Genomic DNA, 18675 nt, shown 5'->3' with positions numbered 1-18675 from the left:
ACTCTTATATACTTCAATGCTTCTGATCTCACTCTCTACTCATCATGAAGAATGGAAATGCTCATGAAACTGAGTATAGATGAAGATGTCATCAGTTCATTAATTAATTAAGATTGATATATCAATGAATAATTGAAAGATCATGTGAAATAGAAGTTTTATTCATGAATGAAAGCATGTGAACCAGCATTACAAATGTCTGATAATATTATAAAATATCTTGATATTCTGTTTTGAGACACTGTTATATAATAGAAAGTATTAGATTGATTACAGAGTATCTGACAGAGAAGCACTTCTCTTACAATATTCATTTCTGACTTCAACATCAAGATTCTAGAAGCAGGTGATCAATCTTGAGAGAATTGAATAAAGATTAGTATGCTTAAGAAGACATTAACTTTTGAACTCTTACAGGCTCTTGTAAGTGTAGATGAAGACCAGACTTGTGAAGACTTCTACACACAGCTCTGAACAATAAATGATTATCTTATCAAGCTCAAGAGTATATAGAACAGTGACAGAAGATGTTACACCTCAGTAACTTATACACTCACACTGAGGAATAATAATGATGCAGATGTTATGAATTGAGTAGACTTAAATATCTATATATAAGCAAGAATCTCTGCTGTCTGAACAAACTTCTGAATTTCTGGGATCACTTCTGAAGAAGTCACTGATTGATGTTAACATGAAGTATACATTAACTGTAACTGATTAGAACACATCACTTTCAACTGCTGATTGACCTATGTGTCTTCACACTCAAGAGAAATACTGGCACCTTCTCAATCAAGAGAAAGATTAGTGTCTTCTCATTTGAAGAATGAATCAGTGCCTGTTCATGTCAATCACATTGCAGTGAAGAAAGATTCAGAAGATAACTACAAGAATACTCTAATGAAACAGGGAAAAGATTAGCTTCTGTTCAAATTTACAAACAGAAGCTTGAAGAGATCAGATGATAATAATTTAAAGAGAAAATGATAATAAATGTGATTCTTGTATCTACTGTGATTGATAATATGTATAATATGAAAGCCATGATAGACAGTGATCTATGTCACTATGCAATGATAAAATCTTCAGTCATAAGACATTATAATCTTCAGCATATCTTCTTATCAAGACTCTGACTTCTTACAGAATTTGATGATTCAAAAGACATTTGTACCTGTTATATGATGAAGCTAATCATAGATGTGAGAGAATATCAATATGAAGATGTCTACACATATGAAGTTGATAATCTTGATTATAATCTTATGTTAGAACTTGTCTAACTATCTGAACAAGACATTTTATTAAATGCTTAAAACAGAAGCTTGATATTCTCTAACAATGATAGAATTCATAAGAATGACATTTATAAGACTATGAATCTGACACAGATCTCTGTTAATATCTATGAAATGCTCAGAAAAAGAAGTTGCTGAAAGAATTGCTAATAGTAGAATCATGTGTCAATCTATTTCATCAGTCTGACTGATATTAAAAAGGCTCTAGAAAAGTTATTCTGTATTATAATAATAGATTCTTGTATAAAACTCTCTTAATAATATCATGAATATCTAGATGTCTTTTGACAAGATAATAATGCTACAAATCTACCTCTCTTATGAGGTTCAGAAGTGAATCACAGTATTAAGTTGAAAAAGAAGAACAGTAAGAACTCTGAATCATCATGAGACTCTCTTTATAATATGTCTCAAGATAAACTTCTTCTTCTCTGAAAGACACTCAATAATCTGTTAGATAAGAAATTCATACATGTTAACAACTCTTTCACTGCAGCTTCTATTCTCTTTACAAAGAAGTCAGATGAAGAACTTCAATTCTGTATGAACTACTGAGATCTGAACAGATTGACAAAGAAAGATCAATATCTCTTATCTCTCATCAATGAAACCCTAGCATGGATTGAGTGCGCTCAATGATTTATAAAGCTAGATGTCATCACTGTATTTCATAAGATTTGTATCACTGAAGAAGATGAATGACTTACAGCATTTCAAACACATTATGACCTCTTTGAATGAATAGTCACACTCTTTGAACTGACTAACATTCTCAGTACATTTCAGAAGTATATCAACTGAGCACTCTAAGATTTTCTTAATAAGTTTATATCTGCTTATCTAGATAATATTCTTATCTTCACTGATGAATTCAGAAAAGAATATCAAGAGTATGTATAAAAAGTATTACAACAACTACAAGAAGCAGAACTATTAATTAATATTGATAAGTGTGATTTTGAAGTTAAGAGTACTAAATACTTAGGTTTCATCATAGAAGCTAGTAAGAGAATTCAAATGAATTCTGAGAAGATCTCTATCATTCATGAATAAGAAGCTTCATATACTGTGAAAGATGTATGAAGCTTCATTGAATTCACTAACTTCTATTGATGATTTATACAAAACTTCTCAGATATCATGAGACTACTTACAGATCTCACTAAGAAAGACGCAGTATTTTAATAATCAGCAGATGCTAAAGCTGCATTTACACAGATGAAGAAGATGTTCATTAATATCTCTCTACTGATAACATTTAATTCTGATCATAAAATAGTTATTGAGATCAATTTCTCTGACTATATGACAGAAGAAGTGATATTGTAATATAATGATAAAGATGTTCTACAATCATGTGTCTTTATATCTAAGAAACTGAGTTCTGCTGAATGTAATTATGAGATCTATGATAAGAAACTTCTCACAATTATACACTGTTTAGAAGAATGAAACTCTGAACTTCAAAGTATCTCTGAATTTGAGATAATCACAGATTATAAGAATCTCAAATACTTTATAACTATCTGTAAACTCACTGAACAACAGATATGATAATCTGAGTTCTTAAGCTGCTTTCATTTTACAATACACTACTGTTCTGACAGTCAGAACTTGATGACAGATGCTCTCTCACAATGAGAGTAAGATATACTATCTGATATAACAGATACTCACTGAATGAATTAAGAGCACTGGCTCTTGAACCTGAAGATACTAGTTGATCAAGATGAAACAGTTCATGACACTATACATACTTCTCTGATTAGAACTATACATGCTTCTTCAGTTAGAACTGTCATTAATATCTTCACTTTCTCTACACTGAATGAACTGTGGCATACAGCAGCTTAGATAAATGAATTTCTTCAGACTCTTATCAAAGCAGTACATTAAAAAGCACTCTGATTTCTCTCAGAACTATGTATAAGAACTGATATCTCAGAATATTTAATTAATAATAATAATACTCTATAATTTTGTGAATGACACTGAGTCTCTCACTCTGAACTCTTACACACTCAGATAATATAAGAGATGTATGATTTATATATAATCAGTTATTCAGGCTGTGAATAACTGTATAGAATGATCTTCTGAGAGCTCTACTGATCTGAGATATTAAACAGTATCAGATACTTTATCTGAAACTGCAATTACTGTTCTTCTGTTATCTTATAAAAGAACTGTAGAAAGAATCTATTGAAATCACTCAATATCTCTGATAGAATCTGATAAGATGTAGCAATTGACTTTGCTGTCAATCTGTCTAAGAGCAAGAATTATAGAAATATTCTGATTATTATGAATCAATTGAGCAAAGATATAATATTGAAATCTTGTAATAAGATGAATACTGAACAAGTCACTGAAGCTTTTCTACAGAGCTTATTCTATTAAATGTGTGAATTGCTGAGATCTATAGTATCAGATTAAGACTGTGAATTTATGAGTACACTCTGAATAAGAATCTGTCAAGTTCTCAAGATTATATATCATCTATTAACTACCTATCACTCTGAGACTGATGATACATCAGTATAAATAATTCAGACTGTGAAGAATTATCTTCATAAGTTCTGTAATCACTTATAAGATGATTAACATGATCTTCTTCTACATGCAGAGATTACTATCAATGATTAAGATACTATTTTAACAGATATAAGCTCATTCTTTCTTACATATGAATATCATATGAAAGTGTTGAATCTTCTAGAGATTACACAGTTCACACTGAACTCTCACAGTCTGATTCAGATTGCTGATAATATAGTAATGAAGCTCTGAGATATCTGTGATTGAGCAGAGATCTTCATAGCAACTGTGAAATAAGATTAAGAGAATCAAATCAATGTTTACTGAGACTCTTCTGAATAGTATAAGATAGAAGATCTGATGTGATTAAATCTTAAGAATATACAAATCATATGTTTATCTTGTACACTAGATTACTGTCATGTCAAGTATAAAGTGATAGAAGTTCTAGATAGTCATAACTACTATCTTAACATATTATCAGAGATTTATGATGTATTTTATACAAGGTTACTCTGCTGTATCATCATTAATCTGTTCTCTTCTCAACTGACTTTTGCCTGACAGTCACCAGACATCATAGAAGAAGATAATAAGCTTGAGAGAAAGATTGAGAATATTTTTAATAAGAGACTCTGTGACTGCAGCTGACAATATCTTGTGAAATAAGTTAACTATGATCAACTGATCTGAACTCTGAGTTCTGTGTTATCTGAAACAGCAGCTCTTGACTGATGAGAACTGCTTCTGAAAGAAGGGGGCTCATATGATGAGCTGCGCCTGATCAATCATATAGACTATTTTATTACACTTCACAGATTCTTCTGCTTCACTTCATAGATTCTTTCATTTCACTATTGAATACATACACTCTGGTTCTCAGTCATTCTCAATCACCGATCCTCGGCCGTTATGAACATGTATAGATTCTTCCACTCTGAAGCTCCACTATATACGCCATCACATACATGTATAAATATTCACTCTGATCACTGATTTCTACACTTTCTCTTTGTTTTCCTTCTTTAACATTTTTCTTTTTATTATATAAGACCTATCAATATCATATCAATCTATTCGGCGTAGGCCTCTTACATTCATTCTTCTAGATAGTATATAATTGTGAGAAGTTTCTTATCATAGATCTCATAATCAACGCCAAGTCTCACCCTCGTATCACTCCTTTCAATCTGGCTCATCCCCGGCAGAAAAGTACAAAAAGATACCTCAGCAACTGTATTTGATACATAATCGGCAGACACAACAACTATAAAATCAGTATACCTCAAGGTCTGACTGAGCCTTTGATCCCTGCACAGTGAGATATATTAAATCTAGTTTTAATACCTCAATATTCAATAGATTCTGCAAGAGATTGAGAACAGCAACACTAGATTTCTATTGAATTTGAGAATTAACTCTATATTAATATAATCATTGACAAAGTCTTCTATTTTGAGATATAAATAACCAGTTCCTCTACATCCCGCTGACAATATTTATATTATCATATAGAAACAGACTTATATTCTCTATAATATCAAGACCCTGAAGAGAGAAAGTCTTGATAGAGAGTATACAGTAGTGCATATCTTAGCAGTTTCTATCTCATTCTTCTGCAGCAGTTAATGCAAAAAAAAAAAGATCTTAGAAATAGTTTTTTACTTCTCTTGAAAAAGTAAGGTGTTTTTCTCTGAGTTTTACACAATATTCTTACAAAGAATTAAAAACAGAGCTGTTTTCTATTATAATTTCATATTCTTTTAAGTAAGAATTACTTTTTCAGTGACTGAAGAGCTTTCATTAATACTTAATTCTTTTTTACACTCTTTATTAACTGATTTGAGTTGCACACTTATTGTGTGAGGAGAATTGAATGATTTAGAATAAAATTGAATAGTTTTAATCAATTTCTCTGCAAAAAATTGATTTATTTTTTGTCAGTTTTTCTCTCAAAAACTGTCATATTATCTGATTTATTATCAATTGATATCATACTTTTCCTCACTGTATCTCAAGAAAGAGATTGTAAAGATTTTATTGATTTATCTCAAAAATCAATTTTAGTTTATTAGATTCTCTTCAAAAATCTAACCTAGTTACTGAACTAGTGTGAAAAAAAATCAGGTGTTTTATACACAAAAGTCTTTTATTCTTCTTTTGAAACAGTCTAACCAACTTTTCAATTGAAAACAGACTTAGAAATCTCTTAATTGAAACAGTCTGATCAACTTTTCAAAAAGATTTCAATACATATCTCAATTGAAACAGTCTGATCAACTTTTCATTGAGTGAGAACAATGAGTTCAAAAATACACTCAGTTGATGTAGAAAAAGATACTTTCTCAAATGCTATTTCTGAGATTGAAATTCTGAAGAGAAGAAAGAAAGAAGAAATAGAGAAACAACAAGTTCTTGAAATACAGAAACTTGAAAAAGCAAGTAAGATTCTTGAAAAGCAGTGTCTGAGTGAGATAAATGAAGACATTCTGTTAATTCTTCATACTCAGACTAGACAACTACAGAAGATGATCAAGTTCAAACTTAGAATTTCAAACACAGTTCAAAAAACATTGAAAATTCCTAGTACAATCACTGACTTCTTATCTTGCTCTTCTTTCTCCTTTTCTACTTCTTCTTCTTCTTTGAATCAGAAGAAAACATATGCTCAAGCAGCTGAATCTGCTGTCTCTAAACCTGCTATCTCAAAAGATGCTTAAAATCCTGAGAAAACTGAGAAGAATAATACTCATACTTCTATTGATAGAAAAGTGAAGAAAAAAATATAAAAGAAGAAAAACTTTCAAATCTCCAGAAATAGAAGACTTATTCTCAGAGTCTCAAACCAGGATATCTTACAAAGAAACAAGCTAAACTCAAATCTGATTTTCAGAATCAGAAATGAAATTAATCAGCAGTTCTTTTCTCAGTTAATGACTGATATTGAAGTTCAAAAATCAGTTATAACTTCAATTAAGTCATCTTTCTTTGAAAACTCTATCATTCTGACTACAATGCCTGAATTCAGTGCAGAATTCCTTATTCAGAATGAGAATCTCTGAAAATCAGCAGTAGAATCTTTGTTAAACATAACAATTCTATCTGAGAGAGATGAAAAGTGAGACAAATTCATTCTTCATAATATTTCAGTTGAAAATTTTGACTGTGAAGAAGAAATACTACTTCTCAAAAATGAATTAGAAGAATACAACTCTATTCAACTGAGAAAAGAGCCTGTATAACTAAATTCAATTGAGTTCAGATAAAGCAGAAGAAATGCCTCTATTCTAGTATATATAAAGACACTTGAACAGTCAAAGATCTCTGAAGTAAGAGTAACAGGTTTGAAAATGAGAGTTTATGAATTCAAAGACTCAAGAATGAATCTCAAAGCTCAAACACAGTATTCAAACTGTCAAAGATATGAACACTTTGTAATCTTCTGTTTCAGAGACTCAAAATGTGCATTCTGTGCCAGAGATCACAAAACTAGTGAGCATAAATGTGAAACATGCTTAAAAAGAGATGAAATATGTCAATACACTCTGCTTAAATGCTCTAATTGCAAAGAAAAACATGCATCTAGCTTAAAAGAATGTATGTTTGCTTCAAGAACTCAAAAGAACTGAAGAAAAGATGAAGCTCAAAGCAAATCTAGAACTGAAGAGAATAGTCAAGCCAGTAAACTCATAACTGTAAGCTTAAAAAGAAGAAACTCTCAACTATCTAAATCTTCAAACTTCAATTCTTCAGCTAAATGTAAATAGAATTTGAATTCTCAAACTTCTGTTAAGATTAGAGAATTGAGAAATGACTCTGATAATAAACTAGATATAATGTAAGCAGTTGAGATTTCTACTTTTCAGAATAGTTATAATCTACTATCTGATGATAGTGATTAGATTCTTCTCTACTCTCTTTTAGTATGAATATACAACAAAAACAATAAAAAAAGTGTAAAAACTCTTCAAAAATCACATTTATTCAAAATAATGTGAATAGAAACTCAAATTGTATTTATTCTTGTCTTCAAATTGCATTTGAATAAAAAGTTGATTTTATACTGCTTCAGGAGCTGAATTTTGATGCTGAGCAAAAATATGTCATTCTCATTCCAAGCTACGACTGCTTTTTACCTCAAAAGTCTGAGATAAAGTCTGGAGTAGTGATCTATGGAAGAAAGAGATCAAGATATCAATTTAATGTAAGATTTAATATCATGTCTGACCCTGATATTCTGGTGAGTGATATTATAGATAAAGAGAATGAGTTTAATACTATACAGCTCATAAATATCTATAATGAAAAGTTATTGAAGAAAAATAATAACATCTGAACAATTAATAGAGAATTTCTGAACATAACATTATCAAGAAACTCTATAATTGCAGAAGATTTCAATACACATCATCTCTGATGAAATTCAGAATATAAAAGAGCAGTAAGAGCTGATAATCTGATTGAATGAATCTTTGAGTATTTAATAGATTTAGTTAACAAGTCTGATCAACAAACATTCTTTAGAAAAGACATGAAACAGAAATCTATTATAGATCTAATCTTCATGTCACAAAATCTAAGAGAAAAAAGACTTGTAAACTGATTTATCAATTCAAATGAGACATCAGAATCAGGTCATGAGATTATTCAATTTAATATTGAACTGAGTGAGAAATAAATGAGTGAAAACCCTCTTCTCTTTAATCAGTTTAACTTTGAAAAAGGTGACTGAAAGATAGTTGAAGAAAGCATAAAACTGTTAAAATCTGAAAGACAGAGTGAGCTGTATTGAAATTCTGATCAAGATATCTCAAATGAAATGCTTGAGAATTGAGTGAAGCTTATTATATCTATTATTCTAGTAAGTGTTAAAGATAATATTTCAAAGAGAAAGTCTTCTGAGTATTCAAAACCTTGATGAAATGAGAATATCATATCTAAAAGGAAACAATTGACTACTGTTAGAAGAGATTGAAAGAATGATATAATTTCTGATAAAGAGTTTAAAGCTGTCAGAAATGAATATTTTTCAGATATTAAGAAAGCTAAAACAGACTGCTGGAATAAATTTCTTGAAGAAGTATAAGAAAAAGAAGTTTATAAAGCTTTTAACTATACTAAAACAAGAAGTGTAGCAAAACTTTCAACCTTAGAATATGAGTTTCAGAATGAATCATATACAGCAAACTCTTTTGAGAAAAAATATCAAGCTTTTATAAGAACTCTCTTTCAAAACTCATCAGATTCAGATTCAGAGAAAGAGAATATATCACTTCTCAACTATATTGATGAAAATGACTGAGAATGGCCTGATCTTACTCAAGATGAATTAGAGTTAGCTATCTTCTCAAGTTCAGTTAAGACTGCTGCAGGGCCTGATTCAATTAATCACTTGATTATTCAAAATACATACTTCTACTTGAAGAATGAATATTTTAAGCTCTTTTTCAATCTCTTGAAAAATGAATATCATTCTGAATGCTAAAGAGAAGTCACTGAAGTGATTCTTATAAAACCTAATAGAAAAACTTCAATTCTTAAGTCATATAAAGTAATATCTCTATTGAACTGTCTAGAAAAGGTTTTAGAAAAGATAATAGCTACTTAACTATCTTTTATAAGCTCTATCAGTAATTCTCTTTTATTCAGTGAATAAATGAGAGATAGAAAACAGTGTTCTGCAATTGACACTGTTGTCTCAGTTGTTTATAATATTTAAATAGCAAAGTATAAGAGTCTGGTCTCAACTGCAGTTTTTATTGATATAAAAGAAGCATTTGATTATGTTTCAAAGTCAAAGTTAATTCAGACATTGAAGATATTAAAACTGTCACTTTCTCTAATTTTATTATCTAAAAAGAATTATACAACTTTTCTTTGATGAAAATTCTTTGATGAAATAAAATAAGACAAGACTAAGATAAAAATAGAAGTATCATAAGAATCTTCAATCTCACTCATTTTATTTGTAATATACACTGCATATCTATTCAAAAATAGAAATATGAGAATAGTGCAATCTTCAAGTTATGTGAATGATATTGATCTAGTCTACAGCTCAAAAACTATCAAAGAGAATTTAAAAGTGATTGAAGAAGCTGCAAAGAAAATCTTTGTTAGAGCAGATATCAATCAAATTCAATTTGATATAAATAAAACTGAGTTAATTCATTTTCATTCTAGATTCAATGAGAAAGAACTATCTCTAACTCCTTTAAATAGAGAGATTAAACCTAGTGTAAATGTCAAATGATTAGAAGTATAGTTAAACTTCAAGTTGAATTTTAAATATCACATTTAACAAAGAACTGTCAAGACAGAAAGACTATTGAACAACATTATCAGACTATCAAATACAGAGAGAGATCTATTCTTTCAGACTATGAGATAGTTATATATAGCCTGTATTACATCAGTAGCTGATTATGAAGTTCAAGTTTGATGAAATAATCAAGAGAATTTTACTGAACTCTTTCAAAGTCTGTAAAACAGAGCCTTGAGAAGAATTCTGAAAGCATTCAAATCATCTCCTATTAAAGCAATGAAAATTGAAGCTTTAATTTCTCCTGCTGCTATTAGATTTGAAAAGACCTGTATGAACTATGCTCTGAGAGTTATAAAGATGAGCTTAAATTATATCATCAGAGAAAGAGTCTCTTCTTCATTTTCATTAATTAACTCTGGCAATGAACTGAATTGAAATAGATTTCTTGATTGAAATGAAAATAATTCTTTAAAGAAAATGTCTTCTCAACTGTACAGACTATGCTCTCTGATTAAAAATCAATTTTCTTCTTTAAATGTTGAAAAAGTTGATCATGAGAAGTTATCTCTCTGAAGAGAAAAGCTTGAATCTCTTATAGACTTACAAATAAGTGAACTGTCAAAAGAGAAAGAATATAAACAGGATTTGAAGAGAATTTCTACAATCAATATAAAAGACTCTATTCTGATTTATTCAGATGACTCAAAAAATGAGAATTTGAATAGATTAGATACAGACATTGCTTATACTGAAGATAATATCAATTTTATCTCAGATTTCTGAAATCTAGACTGTGAATCTGAAGTCTTTGATGCTGAACTATTTGTAATAGTGAAAGCTTTCAAACTCATTGAAATAAAATCTTATAAAAGAGGAAATAGTTTGAAAGAGATATGAATATTCTCTGATAGTCAAGCTGCTTTAAAAAGACTTAGAAATAGTCAGATTCATAATAATTAAATGAATCTTGAACTGATCTTAAACTCTGTTTTGAAAATTCAAAAGAGAAGAATATCAAAGCTGATAATTCATCTACACTGAGTTTCTGCTCATATGAATATTCATGACAATGAATTGGCTGATTCAGCTGTAAAAAAGAGTGCAGAATTAAGCAGATCTATTTAAAAAATTGTATCCTGATCTTTTATAAAGTCAAAAATAAAAGAATCTTGTTTAGATAAGTGAAATGAAAGCTGGCAGAAACAAAAGAAGAGTATACATTATTCAAGATTTGAAACAAAACCCAAGTGGAAATCTTGTTCAATTAAATGTAAAAAGAAAATATTCTCATCTATAATACAGCTGAAACTAGAATATGACTATTTCAAATCTTATATACAAAGATTTGATGATAGATTTGACTCAATAGAATGCTCATTCTGCAATACAAATGAGAATTCTGAGTATATTATAATGCACTGTGCATTATACAATAGTCTCAGAGTCAGATTGAACAAGAAGTATGATTTAAATCAATTAAATATGAGATTCTTATTCTCAACTGAGACAGGAATTAAATACTTAATAGACTTTCTATCAGAAACTCAAGCAACTACAAGAAAATGACTAAATTCAGAATTATCTGAATATGAAGAGAAGGAAATCAATCAGATATAGTCTGTTAAAACAGCTATATACTATCTTTTAATAATTTGTTTTGTTAGAGTCTCTCTTTACTTTATCTTTTTCTTTCAATTTCTTTCTATCTATCTATTTAATGTGTCTATCTTTAAGACTGTGTTCTCTTTTCCTTTGTCATGATATTGTCAAATGATTTCAAAGTATGAGAAGATGTTAAAACACTGCAATTTGTAAACAGTTTTTGTATTCTGAGCTGGAATTTTCTGATTTTACATATCTGAAATTGATGAATGTATAATAGTTAACTTTACAGATATAGGAAAAACCCTGAGAACTAAAAGTTCTCAGATAGATGTCATAGTCTCTGACTGTATACATCTATAATTGAAGAATAATAATAATAATAGATCTCATAATTGCATTCAGCAGAACTCAGTTTCTTAGACATGAAAACATATGATTATAGAATATCTTCATTATTATATTACAATATTACTTCTTCTATCACATAGTCAGAGAAGTCAGCTTTAATAACTGTTTTATAATCAGAGTTAAATATTATTAGCAGAGAGATGTTAATGAACATCTTCTTCATCTATGTAAATGCAGCTTCAGTGTCTACTAATCACTGAAATACTGAGTTCTTCTTAATGAGTTCTGTAAGTGATCTTGTAATATCTAAGAAGTTTTATATAAATCACTGATAAAAGTTAGTAAATTCAATGAATCTTTGTATATCTTTCACAGTATATAAAGCTTCTCATTCAAGAATGATGAAGACTTTCTCAGAATTCATTCAAATTCCCTTGTCAGCTTCTATAATAAAATTCAGATACTTAATACTCTTAACTTTAAAATCACACTTGTCAATATCTATCAGTAGTTCTGCTTCTCATAGTCATTGTAATATCTTTCACATATATTCTTAGTATTCTTTTCTGAATTCATCAGTGAAGATGAGAATATTATCAAGATATACATGTAATATAACGAAACTGAAGCAGTGACTAGTCAGCAGCATTATGTAGAAGTAGTTGTTTGAGAAGTTATATAAGTGAGCTTGACTATCTTGCTTGAATAGCAAGCTCATAGGCTACAGAGTTATTGCAAGAATATCACAGATATAATACTTAGTATACTAAGAAGATTGTATAAGATACACAGTAACTCTTATATATATTTCAGTAGAAGAAAAATAAATCACTGACTTCTTTTATAAGAAGTCAGCATCTAGCTATTCTATATAGATAATGAGTGAATATCTTCTCTTATTTCATGAGTGAGAATAGCTGAAGTAATACCTCAGCAGTGTCTTACTATTAAGGAAAAGTAATCTGCTGATCTTATATAGAAGCAGGATTTTTATATTTATTAATCAGATCTTTCTATGATATATCTGAATAATGTTATAGAGTGATTGAAAACTGGTTTAAATAAGATAAAATTATTCACATGAAAGTAATGAGCTGTGTGAAACTGCAACAGAGTCTTGACATGACTGAGAGTATAATAATATTCTTCTCTTTAAGAGTATAGTTCTAATATTCTTAAAATTACTAGATTAAGAGTTATCTTTATTATATAGTAACAGTTATCAACTGATTGATAGTACATGTACTGTATATAATACAAAGAAATAGATGAGTTTTTCTACTGACTGTGTAGATCTTTCTTTCTCATCTTCATTCAAATCAATTATGTAATAAGTAAGTTTCTTATATATTAATTTAGAATATGAAAAATATAGTTAATAAGTGACTTACAGATCTCTCAATATATTTTATTCTATATATGAAATTCTCTGTAAAAGTGATGTATTTTAGAGACAAAGCTAATAGTAGTGACAGGATTTTTTCAAAAAGATCTTCTTCTTCTATAATACATTTTTCTCTTCTCTCTCTCATCTGCAATAGTGAGTGCATGAGAGTATCATTCTTGAGAGATAATAAGGGGCTTATTCTGATGTTTTCTAGTAAATAACAAACATCTTCATGATGCAGCTGCAGCCTCCATGATCATCAAGAAAGCCAGGTTGAAGGTGGAGACAGTGGTTTCAATGAGCCGCGGGAGCACTGCTCTCATTATCACATCTCCTCCCTCTTCTGCATCTCTCACGGCCGCGGTGGTAGTTGCTGTGCCTTGCAGTGAGATGTCATCCCTTCTGCCAGTCAGTTTGTTCATGTTCAGTTCTTCCTCTGCTCCTCTCATCACTGTTGCAACACTGCTCCCTCTCTCAATCAACACAGTGATGTATGATCTTATGTAGTCATTCAGAGAGGATTCTGAGAAGAGCTTGATTTCAGAGACAGTGACTCTGAGAAGCTTAATTCATAGTTCCTCTTCTGCAGCATGTCTGAGCCCTGCTCAGAATACTGCTGAATTGAGTCTGCAGAATCTCACAGTTTCTTTATCTTCTTTCTGTGAGAAGGCTTCAGTGTGGTCTCTGATCAGTATTATTACTTATCTGCACTGTGCTAAGCAGCTGAAGAAGAAGAAGATCTTATATATTTATCTCTTCTCTTACTTCTATTATTTTCATTGCATCTGTAACAATAACTCCTGTCTTTCTGTAAGTATTATCTCATAGAAAGACATTGTATCAGCTCTGATAAGAAGTCTAGATACTTAAGTAGTACAGAGTGAGAGTCTCAGAGCTTTAAGTATTAGCAGATTTTATCAAGACTGAAGAGATCTCTCTTACTCATCTATAAAAGAAGATGAAAATGTGAATCTCTGAGATGAAAAAACATCTTAGAATAACTGATCTTAAGAAGAGATTAACTGATACTGTTATTAAAAGTATTATAAAGATTAATCACTGATTGAAGAGAATCTCACTTTAATTAAAGTAGATAACTGAGATACTTTATAAATTAATAAGTTAATACTTTAAGTATTTCTTATACTCTTCTTACAGCATGCTTCTCTACAGTGCTGCAGTACTAACTTCTCAGCAGACAAAGATATTAATACTGAAGACTTTAACAGTAAAGAATGAGTTTGATAAGAGTGTGATTATTAGTGAGTAGACTCTGAGATTTTCTTCTTTTTACTTTTTCAGCAGGCTGCAGTCTCATTAGAATAGCAGCAGTCTGTAGATTAATAATATTAATCTTTGTTAATTTTAAATATTTCTTTCTTTTCTTATTAACTGCTTCAGAAATTTTACACTTGTGTAGTCTCATTAAACTTCTAAAAAACTCTTTGAAAGAAAATAGAAGAAGAGTGTTACAGAGCTTATAAGACATTAACTCATTACTGTGAAATTATCTCTAAAAACTCTTTGAGAAAAAATAAGAAGTCTTAAGTAGTATTTCTTACTCAACATCTCTGATATATAATAGAACAGTCTCTACTAACTGTCTCATAACTTACAATCTCTTTCTCAGTATTTTTTAAATACTCAAGCAGTTCTTATAAATTCTCTGATAATGAATAATCTTCTTATTTAATAAGATATTGAAGCTTACTGTAATGTATTCACTTATCTAATATTTTCTTCATAAGATATTCAGTATTACTCTCAATCTCAATATTATTCAGCTGAGACAGTTCTGTCTCAGAGTATTACTTATAGAGCTTCAAATAGAAAATATAAAAAACAGAATGAATTGATTTCAATTCTGTAAGTAATTTCAACTCATATATCTGCTTACTCATCACTCTTATTACTGAGAAAGATTCTAGTCACTGCTCACTGAGCTTCTTACACAGTCTCATTATCTTGATATTCTTTACTAAAAGTAGTACTTAATTCTCTATTAAGAACTTCATTGAAAGATATTTTTAATTATAGTATTCTATCTACTACTTCTGAGTGTGATGAATGCTTTTCACTGTCTTCTCATGAATTTTATTCAAAAGTTTCAATCTCACTTTTACTTCTAATACTGAGAAATACTCTGTTCTTTATATCTATTTAACATTCTAACTGTCTATTCTCTTCTTTGAAATGTTGTTCACAATGTCACTGAGTAATGAAGAATTATATTCATAATAAGCATAGAAAGAAGATATCTTTAAGATTGTATTCTTTATATTGTTATATATGAATTCAGCAGTCAGAAGATATTTGAGTCAATCATTCTGATAATATAAATAGAATGCTTAAAGATGCTATTCTAGTGTCTGATTCTGATATTCAGTCTGATTATCTATCTGTGAATAAAAAGTAATACTGAGAAGATATCTTATTATAAGATGATAGTAAAAAGCTGATTAGTATTTACTGATAAAGAGAGATTCTTGATCTGTTATTAACAATTTCAGAGTATTATGATTATGAATGATAATATCTAAAAACAGGTCAGTTAATTCAGAGGCTTTAATCTTTTTATGAGTAAAGATATATCTGATCATCTTTATAAAGCAGTTAATAATGACTAAAATTAAGTTATATTCTTTGACTCTTGTCAACTTCAGCAGATCAACTATGAAATTCATCAATAGATTCTGTTATAAGCTCTTTGAAACAGGCAGTGATGTCAACTCACTGTATTACTTATATCACAGAATCTTTATTCTTTGATAGATATTATAAGTCTCAATATACTCTTTGACATCTGCTCAGAGCTTGTTTTAAATATATTTATATTTTAGAAGCTTCTCAGTCTTCTCTAACCTGAAGTGCTCTGTATAAGAATTATTTTAATGAATTCTTAATAACTTCTGATACACTGCTCTGCTATAAGAGATGAAGACTGAATTATTCAGCAGTAGAAGTTCACATTCTTCTAGTTATCAGTGACTTGATTTCTTAGCAGTATCATCTCACTCAGAATCTGTCTCTTTCAAGTTCAAACTGAATTCTTTCTTCTTCAACTTCTGAATTTAAGCTGTAGTAGAGATGTCTCTCTTCTGTAACTTATTAATGAATTTCAAAAGTAGTCAGATTGAAAGATTGTAGACTGTTTCATTCTTTATCAATTCAATAATTATAAGATATAACATAAGAAGCTTATAATCTTCAGTGTTAGTTCTCTGTGAGAATCTGAGTTTTCTTTCACCTTCTATACTGAGTTGTACAGCTGTCTTACTGACACTGTTTTCAAGCTTCAGAGAATCTTAATCTCCTGCAGCCAGCTTCTTCTGTAGTGATAACAGAGATTCTTTTATAGAATTCTTCTCTGTATCAATGATATTATAATCAGGTCATCTAGACAGTATATCAGTAGAGTTAAGCTGATCTGAACAGTATCAGATATAGAAATCATACTCTGAAAGCAGCTTCACTCATCTGGCTTGACATTCTGTCAAGCTCTTTGTTGTCAAGAAGTAATGCAGATTTACATAATCAGTGAGAACTTACACTGAGTACTTACTATTCTGAAAATAATGTGATCAGATCTTAAAGAATTCAACAATTATTAACATCTTCTGATTATAAGTATTATATCTTCTCTGTATAAGTGATAACTTCTTGAAGAAGAAGATCACTGATCTTCATTCACAGTATTTTATAGACTCTGTGAAAAAGTCTTCTCTCACAGACAATTCATTGTCTGTTTTCTCAGAGATGATTATTCTCTGATTCTTTTAATATTGAAAGATCTTCAGTGTCAACTGTGAAAAGATTTCATAGATTTCATTCTCAGATGCATCAGTCTCACACTGACTGAATAAGTTAAGATTAAAGTGATTCAGTATTGTGATATCTGTGAAAGCTTGTTTCAATTTCACAAACACCTGTGTGATATCATGAATAAGAATAAACAGTTCTATTTTTCTGTCTTTCACACTTCTCTTTAACAGATCTATAAGAGGGACAGTAATCTGTGAATATACATAGATGAATTATCTATAGAAATTTGTAAATTCTAGAAATATCTGCATCTTGCAGTATGTCTGCAGTGCTGGCCAGTTCTCAATGATAAAGACCTGACTTCTGTTCATTGAAATGCTGTTCATCTCAATAATATAATCTAAGAAGTCAATCTTCTGCATGTAGAATGAGCATTTTTCAGTGTTTGTATAGAGTTGATACTGTCTTAAGTGACTCAATACTTCTTGAACATGAATATTATATTCTTTCTCTGATTTTGAGAAGATTAGAATGTTATTCAGGTATACTATACAGAAGACATCAACAAGGCTCTGCAGTGCCTCATTTATATAGATCTGAAAGATGACTGAAGTATTATAAAGATTAAAAGATAAAACAAGATATTCAAAATTACTGTACTTGATATAAAAAACTGTTTTTCAAACATCATCTTTATTAACTCTGATTCTATGATAGATATTCTGTATATCAATCTTTAAGAACATCTTTGCTTCAGATAATTGATTGATTATCTCATCAATTAACAGTAATAAATAGCAATTCTTAATCATCATCTTATTAAGATCTCTGTAGTCTATGTATAAACATAGTCTATCATTCTTCTTAGACACAAAGAGTATAGATGTCTCTGTTGAACTCTTTGATAAATATATTCAGTTCTTTGATTACACTTCTTCAAGATATTTGTATAGAACATTCAATTTCTTTATAGATAAGTTATAAAGAGATCTGTATAGCACTGTTATATCATCTTTAAGATGAATCTTATATCACATCTTAGTATCAGAAAACTTCACTACTTCTCTTTTCAAAAAGATATTCTTATAATCTGTAAAGAGACATCATGTACATCTGTCTTTAATAATGAATACTGCTACTAATCTTGCAGTGAGAGTGATAACTTCTTCATCTGTTCTTAAGTCTTAATCATCTGCTACACAGTATATTGACTCTATCTTTTTCTCAAGATTCTTTTGATGAAACTCTTCAGATTTCTCTATCACTGTCTCTTCATTAGTGAGATGATATCATCACATCTGAGTGACTCAGTCAATGAGAGAATTGTTTTCTCTCAACTACAGAAGATCTAGAATGATATTCTCATCTATAATATTAACTGTATGAAGAAGCAGACTGCTTTTCTTGAAGATTTCTTCTGAGTCTGTGATCACACACTTCACTTGAATTATGCTAAAATGATGATATTT

The 18675-nt window shown here is 29.7% G+C and overlaps 1 protein-coding gene across 1 annotated transcript; it reads right to left on the bottom strand.

Annotated features, from left to right (window-relative positions):
- Positions 1-13674: 13674 nt before the first annotated feature.
- Positions 13675-14605, bottom strand: BDBG_02676 (uncharacterized protein; the record flags this gene model as incomplete). The annotated part of the gene is made up of 2 exons (XM_031720900.1): positions 13675-13999; positions 14601-14605. 2 exons carry the CDS (start codon positions 14603-14605, stop codon positions 13675-13677), a joined length of 330 nt encoding a protein of 109 aa, XP_031577245.1.
- Between the last annotated feature and the right edge of the window lie 4070 nt (positions 14606-18675).

This window comes from Blastomyces gilchristii (assembly GCF_000003855.2).
Source record: "Blastomyces gilchristii SLH14081 genomic scaffold supercont1.4, whole genome shotgun sequence".
NCBI classification, from domain to species: domain Eukaryota; kingdom Fungi; phylum Ascomycota; class Eurotiomycetes; order Onygenales; family Ajellomycetaceae; genus Blastomyces; species Blastomyces gilchristii.
Note: the sequence above shows the minus strand (reverse complement) of the source record. Positions and strands in the feature narration are given on the sequence as shown.